A 10,937-nucleotide genomic window follows, 5' to 3' on the forward strand; every position below is an offset into this window, starting at 1 on the left:
ATCAGGGTTTTGCTGGGATCATTTTTCACAATCAACATCACATGGTCAGCGAGTGTGAGACAGCAAACTGCTGTTAACAATAGCAACTTGCATCCAAAAGTCGGCAACTCAGTCAGTGTAGCACTCCCTCAGCACTTTTTTCCTTTCATGGGATGTAGGCATTGTTGGCAAGGCCAGCATTTGTTGTCCATCCCTAATTGCCCTTGACAACTAGCTAGGCAGTTAAGAGTCAACCAGACTGCTGTTGGTCTGGAGTCACATGTAGACCAGACCAGGTAAGGACAGCAGATTTCCTTCCCTAAAGAAACCAGATAGTTTTTTTTAATGACAATCGATGATATTTTCATTACCGAGACTGGCTTTCAACAGCAGATTTTTAAAAATTAATTGCATTTTATTAATTAATTGAATTGAAATCCCACCAGCTGCCATTGTGGGTTCTAAACCATATCTAGAGGGCATTAGCCTGGGTTTCTGGGTTACTAGTCCAGTGAATGTACATGCAGGTGGAATATTAAACAAACATTCACAGCTGATTGAGTAGCCCGAGCACCCAGCTTAGAGGCTCGGAATAAAGCAGAGAACCAGCAGCTTTTTGTAGAAACAGAATTCCTGGATCCATGGGCGTGTTTGTTGCAGATAACATGAGCAACCGTCTTAATAACAGCTGGGACAGGTTTGAAGCAATCTCCTCAATCCTATTCTTACCTGTGGTCACATCTTTACAGAGCAATGTATGGGACTAGATAGCGTCGGGCAGAGAGTCACTAGTCCAGTGACATCACCACTATGCTACCGTTTTCCACTGAACTAGGGCTTCAGTCGAGAATTTTGCGCTCAAGTCCTGAAGTGGGACCCATAACCGTCTGACCCAGAGGCGATAGTGCTAACCCCTGGGCCATGGCTGTCAAGTGGACAAAGAGCACGGTGGCAGGGGGAGCGAGAGAGAGCATAATAGAAAAAAACAAGCTTTATGCCAGAGAGATGATCAATCTCTCATCTCAAACCTTCTGTCCATCCCAACCTCTGCCTGTCTCCATTTTATTGATATTACTCACATTAGCATTCTTCTGAACTTTCCTCCATCATTCCCCTCAGCAACAACGCCACAAGTCATTCCTCTTCCTCATTTTGGAATATGCCTCACAGACCATCTCCTACCCAAGTCATGCAGTCTCAGGCCTCAAAACTATGAAACTCCTCCTTCTCCCTTAGTCTCCCTTTCCTGCTACTAGCTACAGGCTTTAGAACTGTCGGAACAGTGAACACATGCTGGGAGAATGCCTACTGTTCCTGCATGGCTGCATCATGAGAACAAAAACAAACTCATTGGGCCAATACATTGGATTATTACCAGGCACAAGTGTTTGCCAAATCCATTCATGTGATAGAAAACAATCAGGGCTCATCATACGACCACTTGTGTGTCTGCACTTCGACCTCTCTATCTGCCCCATGAGAGGATCTGTGAGCAAAGTTCTCCATCTGCTTTATCTTGAAAGGGTTGAGGGTGTTCAGCTGATATTAGTCAGACAGCCTGTAACTTTGAGAGCCATTTAACTGTGACGAATATTCCTCTGATCAGTGCCAACTTCAAGATTGAAAAGGTTTTTAAAAAAATTCATTCATTCATGGAATCTGGGCGTCGCTGGCTCGATCGCAGATCCCAACCAAACTAAGTATATTATTACACTCTTTAGCCCCGTCTTTATGGCTGCCCACCAGCTCTGGTGATCACTGGCAACTGACTCCCATGACTTTTGGTCAATGTCACAGGACTTCATGTCGCGTTTGCAGATGTCTTTAAAGCGGAGACATGGATGGCCGATGGGTCTGATACCAGTGATGAGCTCGCTGTACAATGCATCCTTGGGGATCCTGCCATCTTCCATGCGGCTCACATGGCCAAGCCATCTTAAGCGCCGCTAGCTCAGTAGGGTGCATATGCTGGGGATGTTGGCCGCTTCGAGGACTTCTGCGTTGGAGATACGGTCCTGCCACCTGATGCCAAGGATTCTCCGGAGGCAGCGAAGATGGAATGAGTTGAGACGTTGCTCTTGGCTGACATACGTTGTCCAGGCCTCGCTGCCATAGAGCAAGGTACTGAGGACATAGGCTTGAAACAGTCGGACCTTTGTGTTCCGTGTCAGTGCACCATTTTCCCACACCCTCTTGGCCAGTCTGGCCATATCAGCGGACGCCTTTCCCACGCGCTTGTTGATTTCTGCATCGAGAGACAGGTTACTGGTGATAGTTGAACCTAGGTAGGTGAACTCTTGAACCACTTCCAGAGCGTGCTCGCCAATATTGATGGATGGAGCATTTCTGACGTCATGTCCCATGATGTTCGTTTTCTTGAGGCTGACAGTTAGGCCAAATTCGCTGCAGTCAGCCGCAATGCTGTTGATGAGTCTCTGCAGACACTCTTCAGTGTGGGATGTTAATGCAGCATCGTCAGCAAAGAGGAGTTCCCTGATGAGGACTTTCCGTACTTTGGTCTTCGCTCTAAGACGGGCAAGGTTGAACAACCTGCCATCTGATTCAGTGTGGATGAGAATTCCTTCTTCTGAAGACTTGTATGCATGAGAGCAGCAGGGTGAAGAAGATCCCAAACAGTGTAGGTGCGAGAACACAGCCCTGTTTCACGCCACTCGGGATAGGAAAGGGGTCTGATGAGGCTGAATTGTGCCTTTCATATTGTCATGGAATGAGGTGATGATACTTGGTAGCTTTGGTGGACATCCGATCTTTGCTAGTAGTCTGAAGAGACCATGTCTGCTGACGAGGTCAAAGGCTTTGGTGAGATCTATGAAAGCAATGTAGAGGGGCATTTGTTGTTCGCGGCATTTCTCCTGTAGCTGGTGAAGGGAGAACAGCATGTCAATGGTGGATCTCTCTGCTCGAAAGCCACACTGTGCCTCAGGGTAGACACGCTCAGCCAGCTTCTGGAGCCTGTTTGTAACGATTCAAGCAAAGACTTTCCCCACTATGCTGAGCAGGGAGATTCCATGGTAGTTGTTGCAGTCACCGCAGTCACCCTTGTTCTTATAGAGGGTGATGATATTGGCATCGCGCATGTCCTGAGGTACTGCTCCCTCGTCCCAGCACAGGCAAAGCAGTTCATGTAGTGCTGAGAGTATAGCAGGCTTGGCACTCTTGATTATTTCAGGGGTAATGCCGTCCTTCCCAGGGGCTTTTCCACTGGCTAGAGACCCAATGGCATCACTGAGTTCTGGTTTTGTTGGCTGTTCATCCAGCTCATCCATGACAGGCAGAGACTGGGCTGCATTGAGGGCGGTATCAGTGACAACATTTTCCCTGGAGTACAGTTCTAGGTAGTGCTCAACCCAGCGGTCCATTTGGTTGCTTTGGTCAGTGATCGTTTCCCCTGATTTAGACTTGAGGGGGGCGATCTTCTTGACGGTTGGCCCAAAAGCTCTCTTAATGCCATCATACATTCCTCTGATGTTTCCGGTGTCAGAGGTCAGTTGAATACGACTGCATAGGTGTTACCAGTAGTCATTTGCACAGTGCCTGGCTGTTCTTTGTGCAGCGCTTCTGGCTACTTTAAGTGCTACGGATGTTAACTCGCTGGGGGCTTTCTTGTAGTTCAACAGTGCAGTGCACTTAGCGGCTATGACAGGTTCCAGCTCTTCAAAGTGAGATTGAAACCAGTCTGCATTCTGCTTCTCACGTTTGCCATTGCGGAGTCACAGATGGCGTCTCTGATGTGGGCCCCCTTCGTCTCTGTATCCCCTGCAGGAGGGTTTTGAAGGGCTTTTTCAAGTGAATTTAGAAACTTATATAACAGCTGTGGATAGGAAATTCTGTTAGTGTTGATGTGCGGGCGGCCCTTCTGCTTGGAGTGATGTAGCTTCTTTGGTTTGAGTCTAACTTTGCTGCACACCAGGGAGTGGTCGGTGTCGCAATCCGCACTGTGGAAGCTGCGTGTGATTTGAACCCTGTTTATAGAGGATCACCTTGTGACGATGAGGTCCAGCTGGTGCCAACGACGTGATCTTGGGTGTCTCCGTGAAACCTGGTGACAGGGTTTAGCATGAAAGAACGAGTTGGTGATGCAGGGGTTGTGATAGGTACACAACTCAAGCAGTCTCTGTCCATTCTCATTCATCCTTCCAACGCCATAGCGCCCAAGGCAGGAGGGCCATGAGTCATGGTTGGCCCCAACCCTGACGTTAAAGTCCCCCAGCAGGAACAAATGTTCGGTATTAGGAATGCTACTAATGATATTATGGAGTTCCTCGTAGAACTGGTCTTTAACTTCAGGTGGGGAGCAGAGTGTTGGAGCATAGATGTTGAGTAGGTGTACTGGACCAGAGGCGGTGAGCAGTCGGATGGACAGTATGCGTTCTGAGCCATTTGTAGGTGACTCTATCATGCTGAGCAAAGAATTTCTGATGGCGAAGCCCACTCCATGCTGTCTTGGATCTTCAGGATCCCTACCCTGCCAGAAGAAGGTGTAGTCCTGCTCTCTTTGAGATCCGCTCGCAGGGAGGCATGTCTCCTGAAGTGCTGCAATGTCCACATTGAGTCTACTGAGCTCGATGTTAATGATGGCGGTCTTCCGAGAGTCGTTGATTTGTGTAAAGTCATCCGACAGGTCAGGACACATTGTTCTGACGTTCCAGCTTGCAAAACGAAGGGCTGGTACCTTCTTTCCTTTTTCTGTTGTGCTGTTTGGTGCAGTGTTGCAGTCCACTTGTCGGGCAATGACCTTGAGCTCCAAGCACCCATTGAAGCAGGTGGACTGTGGCGGGACAGAACCTTCCTGACCGGGGCTTGCCCGGTTTGAGGCGGGCAGTAGCTGTCCAGTGAAATGCGATGACCTCACCCACCAACAAAGGCAACCCGTGGCGCTCAATCTCTTACGCCAATTGAGCTGGACTGATAACCCGTAACTGTTGCCTTCCGTGTTGTTTTGGTCGCTGTGAGGCGATTATGGAGTGACCTCTCCATGGTGCATGCCTGGGCTGAATGTATGGAAGTTGTGAGCTGCCCAAGCGTCAAAACCCCCGTCTCGGCCTTCCTAGTGGGGTCCAAATGAGTGCAGAACATGACTTTCGGCACCGGTATGGCTGCAGGAACTGCCGGAAACATGCCAAAGCTGACACATGACCGCCTTAGGGGTTCCGCTCCAGATTTTCTGTTAGGGTTTACTCCCTTAGCCTTGGTCTCTCCCGAGACGCCCACGAGGCAGTGGGGCTGTTAGCTCCTATCCCTGAGCAGGGGCCCTAACAAGTAAACTGTGCGATTTCATGGAGGGAAAGGGGGCGCGAGGAGCGAGGGGTTGGGGGGAAAGGGGTGCAAGGGGGAAGGGAGAGCTGGGAGTGCAAGGAGGGGAGGGGGGAAGGGGGTGCGAGGATGGGAGGGGGGTGCAAGGGGGAAGGGGGTGTGAGGGGGGAGGGGATGCGAGGGGGGAAGGGGTCTGACCTCCTACTCAACTGAAAACATGAGTATGGGAACAAGCAACATAAACACTGAACTTTCAGTGACAGCGCCTGTGCAAAATTTTCGAATGGGTGCTACGCAGAGAAGCGCTTTCCCTATGCAGCCCTGACATCCATACGTGCATAGACTCTCCAGGAATCACTGATTGGCAAGCATGACCAGGAACCCTGGCTGAGTGTAATTCAAGGGTGCCAAGACTGACTGCAGCACCTCAACTGCTATCCCAGGAGATGCAGGTGCAGGGCAGAGACTGGAGGCCTTCCAGAACTGCATGATCTGGTATTGCCCTATATGAGGCAGTGCATTTTTTTTATTCATTCATGGGATGTGATGGTGAGCTGCCTTCTTGAACCACTGCAGTCCATGTGAGGTAGGTATACCCACAGTGCTGTTAGGAAGGGAGTTCCAGGATTTTGACCCAGTGACAGTGAAGGAACGGCAGTATAGTTCCAAGTCAGGATGGTGTGTGACTTGGAGGGAAACTTGCAGGTGGTGATGCTCCCATGCATTTGCTGCCCTTGTCCTTCTAAGTGGTAGAGGTTGTGGGTTTGGAAGGTGCTGTCTAAGGAGCCTTGGTGCATTGCTGCAGTGCATCTTGTAGATGGTACACACTGCTACCACTGTGCGTCAGTGGTGGAGGGAGTGAATGTTTGTGGATGGGGTGCCAATCAAGCGGGCTGCTTTGTCCTGGATGGTGTTGAGCTTCTTGAGTGTTGTTGGAGCTGCACATCCAGGCAATTGGAGAGTATTCCATCACACTCCTGACTTGTGCCTTGTAGATGGTGGACAGGCTTTGGGGAGTCAGGAGGCGAGTTACCCGCCGCAGGATTCCTAGGTCTCTGACCTGCTCTTGTAGCCACGGTATTTATATGGCTACTCCAGTTCAGTTTCTGGTCAATGGTAGCCCCTAGGATGTTGATAGTGGTGGATTCAGCGATGGTAATGCCATTGAATGTCAAGGGGAGATGGTTAGATTCTCTCTTGTTGGAGATGGTACTGGCCTGGTGTGAATGTTACTTGCCACTTATCAGCCCAAGCCTGGATATTGTCCAGGTCTTGCTGCATTTAACTACTCGGTGTCAGTTTTGGCACTCGCCTCAGAGTCAGGGATCAGAGCACAAAATCCAGACTGATAGTCCCGGTGCTAGTACTGAGGGAGGACTACCTGTCAGAGGTTCCGTCTTTCGGACGAGATTTTAAAACCATTTGTCATCTCAGGTGGATGTAAAAGATCCCACAGTACTATTTCAAAGAGCAGGGGAGATCCCCCCCAGTCGCCTGTGCTAATATTTACCACTCAACCAACATAAGAAAAAAAAAAATCATAGAAGCATAGAAAGTTTAGGCACTTGGTCATCATCACATTGCTGTTTTTGGGAGTCTGCTGTACTAACGTTAACTACTGCGTTTCCTACATTACAACAGACCTTCATTGACTGCAAAGCGCTTTGGGACTTCCTGAAGTCAGAACAAAACATAAATAAACGCAAATCTTTCTTTCACTGAAATAAAAACAAGAAATGCTGGAACCACTCAGCAGGTCTGGCAGCATCTGTGAAAAGAGAAGCAGAGTTAACGTTTCGGGTCAGTGACCCTTCATCTTTCTTTCACTGGTTCATGTGCACAGCCACATTTGCATTGGTTCCAACCCACGGCACAACCTGCACGGTATTTAAGCATGACTCTAGACGAGTTGGTTACAGGGATTTACACTGCACAGGCTTCTAATCTTGAATCTGCCTGCGAGGGTGAGGGGGGGGGCGGGGGGGGGAATATTTGCATCGGTTGCAAAACATCGCTTCGGCAGCAGTTCCCATGACTGTGCAGCCTCTGGAAGCTGGCGCTGGCGCGGACCCGGCTATTGATTGACAGCTCGCCCTTGATTGACAGTTCGAGCTCCCCTGCCCGCGCGTGCGCTCCCTCGTCTCCCCTCCTCCAGAGGCCCTCCCGCCAGCATCAACCCGCCCCCCCCCCCGAGGAGGCCTCGCCGGGCAGCCACTTACGCGATCCTGAAGAACGGCTTCTCGGTCCGAGCCATCAGCCCTCTTCTACAGCCCAGCCACCGGCAGAACCGTGCGCCCGGCCAGCCAAGTGCGAGGAACAGCAACGTCCCGATCGCCAGCACCACCAGCCCACAACCCAGCGCCCAGCTCAGCATCACCGCGCACGCGCGTCTTTCAACATGGGCCCCGCCCCCTCCCCGGAGCCTTATAAGGCGATTGGTGGGCGGGGCTTCAGGTGATTGACAGTGCCACTCACAAACCACAAGAAAGAACACGCCTCCCCCGCCAAATAAGGAGCTGAGGGGGCTGACAGACAGCATGACGCAACACAGTTGGGTTGGAACACGCTCCCTCACCGCCAAATAAGGAGCTGAAGCGGGGCGGGGCGAAGGAAGATTTACAGGATCGCTCAACCTGCAGCGAGAACCCGCCCACCACTCGGGGGCCGGGCCCCCAGGGGATGATTGACAGGGCTACTCATTTAGGGACAGTGGCTAAAGTCCTCACCTATAATGTGAGGAAAAGGGGGGAAATTGATTACATGGGATTCACAACAGAATCGAGTGATTCACAAGAGAACTAATGATGAGCTGTTAAACTGTGGCCCCACTGTACCCCCTCAGAGAATCATAGAATAGTTACAGCACAGAAGGAGGCCATTCGAACTGTCGTGTCCGTGCTGGCTCTCTGCAAGAGTAACTCACCCAGTCGCACTTCCCTGTCTTTTCCCCCAGCCCAGCAAATTTTTTCTCTTCAGATAATTATCCAGTTCTCTTTTGAAGCCCTCGATTGAATCTGCCTCCATCACACTCTCAGGCACTGCATTGCAGATCCTAACCATTGGCTGCGTAAAGTTTTTCCTCGGGTCGCCTTTGGTTCTTTTGCCAATCAATTTGAATCAATATTGCTGAAAATAGAGACATGTTGTCGAAGCTTTTCGTCTTGCACTCATCAGGACAACAGCAAGAATAACCTGGGGGGCCCTTGTTAAAAGGCATTTAGTGTCTGAATGATGGACCCGGCATCGGGAAGGGGAAGGATCCTGCTCAGATCAACCCCACCCCTGCCCCTGCTGCCAATCCCCGTGACCCCCACTCCACGAGACCCCTCGCCCACTGAACTACTTGCAGCCTAGGCAGTGGGTACTCCACGGGCAGCAGCCACTGCCTCCACAGTGGCACTGCTCTGTTAGAGAGCTGTCAGCCTCTGATTGGCTGGCAGCTCTCAGACGGTGGGACTTGCATCACTGGGGTCCTTGATCCCGTGGAAGGCCCCCCACTGTCCAGCTGTGTCTAAATAGTGGATGCATTGGTGGTCATCTTCCAAGATTTTATAGACTCTGGAACAGTTCTTACAGATTGGAGGGTAGCTAATGTAACTCCACTATTTAAAAAGGGAGGTAGAGAGAAAGCAGGGAATTATAGACCAGTCAGTCTGACGTCGGTAGTGGGGAAAATTCTAGAGTCCATTATCAAAGATTTTATAGCAGAGCACTTAGAGAACAGTGGGAGAATCGGACAGAGTCAGCATGGATTTATGAAAGGGAAATCATGCTTGACAAATCTACTAGAATTCTTCAAGGATGTAACTAGTAGAGTTGATGAGGGGGAGCCAGTGGATGTGGTTTATTTGGACTTTCAGAAGGCTTTCGACAAAGTCCCACATAAGAGATTAGCATGTAAAATTAAAGCGCATGGGATTGGGGGTAGTGTATTGCGATGGATAGAAAATTGGTTGGCAGACAGGAAACAAAGAGCAGGGATAAATGGGTCTTTTTTCGAATGGCAGGCAGTGACTAATGGGGTACTGCAGGGATCGGTGCTAGGACCCCAGCTATTCACAATATACATTAATGATTTAGATGAGGGAACTAAATGTAATATCTCCATATTTGCAGATGGCAGAAAACTGGGTGGGAGGGTGTGTTGTGAGGAGGATGCAGAGAGGCTTGAGAGTGATTTGGACAAGTTGAGTGAGTGGGCAAATGCATGGCAGATGCAGTATAATGTGGATAAATGTGAGGTTATCCACTTTGGTAGCAAAAACAGGAAGGCATCTGAATGGCTATAAACTGAGAGAGGGGAATATGCAGCGAGACCTGGGTGTTCTCGTACACCAGTCGCTGAAGGTAAGCATGCAGGTGCAACAGGCGGTAAAAAAGGCAAATGGTATGTTGGCCTTCATAGTGAGAGGATTCGAGTACAGGAGCAGGGATGTCTTGCTGCAATTATACAGGGCCTTGGTGAGGCCACACCTGGAATATTGTGTGCAGTTTTGGTCTCCTTATCTGAGGAAGGATGTTCTTGCTATAGAGGGAGTGCAGCGAAGGTTTACCAGACTAGTTAGGATTATATTCGCTGGAGTTCAGAAGAGTAAGGGGGGATCTCATAGAAACCAATAAAATTCTAACAGGACTTGACAGGGTAGATTCAGGAAGGATGTTCCTGATGGTAGGGGAGTCCAGAACCAGGGGTCATTGTCTAAGGATACGGCTTAAACCTTTCAGGACTGAGATGAGGAGAAATTTCTTCACCCAGAGAGTGATGAACCTGTGGAATTCGCTACCACAGAAAGCAGTTGAGGCCAAAACATTGCATGTTTTCAAGAAAGAGTTAGATATAGCTCTTGGGCCGAAAGGAATCAATGAGTATGGGACGAAAGCGGGAACAGGTTACTGAGTTGGATGATCAGCCATGATCATAATGAATGGCGGAGCAGGCTCGAAGGGCCAAATGGCCTACTCCTGCTCCTATTTTCTATGTTTCTATGTATCTAATTGGCACTTGATTTGGTGGGTCGCCCACAGAAGAGGCAACATGAGGTTCTCAGCGTCGCATTTGCCGGACGTCGAGACCCCTGTCAGCCGGATAAAATCCCAGCCATCGTATCCAAAAATCTATCAATCTAAGGAACTTAAGAGTTATGGCGATAATTCTGGAAGGTGGAATTGAGTTAGAAGATCAGCATTGATCGTATTGAATGGTGGAGCATGCTCGAAGGGCTGAATGGCCTACTCCTGCTTGTATTTCTATTTCTTATTTCTTGATGCAAGGGGTAAACAACAACTTATACTGCATGAGAAGAGACTGCTGATTGGTTGGCACTTATTTTGTTCAGCTGAAACAGGCACAACGTGTGTACATGTTCTTTCTGTCTGCAAAGAACAGGGCCCTGCGTATTAATATATGTAGCTTCCAGTATGCGCAAATGTGCCACACTGCGAGCCCTACTGACAATCTTAAATTGGTTGTCAGTGTAATTCTTAGCACACTGTGGATTATTTAGCAAATGTTGTTCAATCGCGGAATCACATCTAATGTTGGACACTGTTTTGAGTTTTGCAAGCACGGACTCGTTGGGTACGGCCTGTACCTTGCCTGTTGCGAACAACAGAAGTTGTTTGATACGATCCACCAGTTTTTAGGACGTACGGCCTATATACCTAGCATCACACTGGCATTGAAA

At 49.4% G+C, this 10,937-nt stretch overlaps 1 protein-coding gene across 1 annotated transcript in view; it reads right to left on the reverse strand.

Annotated features, from left to right (window-relative positions):
* The window catches only part of pnkd (PNKD metallo-beta-lactamase domain containing), a 38,801-nt gene extending 31,174 nt beyond the window's left edge, over positions 1–7,627 (reverse strand). Inside the window, exon 1 of the mRNA XM_068034789.1 lies at positions 7,473–7,627. Coding sequence (XP_067890890.1) covers positions 7,473–7,627 — 155 coding nt within the window. The remainder of the gene's footprint in view (positions 1–7,472) is intronic.
* Positions 7,628–10,937: the final 3,310 nt, after the last annotated feature.

Source organism: Heterodontus francisci, chromosome 7 (genome assembly GCF_036365525.1).
Source record: "Heterodontus francisci isolate sHetFra1 chromosome 7, sHetFra1.hap1, whole genome shotgun sequence".
NCBI lineage: Eukaryota > Metazoa > Chordata > Chondrichthyes > Heterodontiformes > Heterodontidae > Heterodontus > Heterodontus francisci.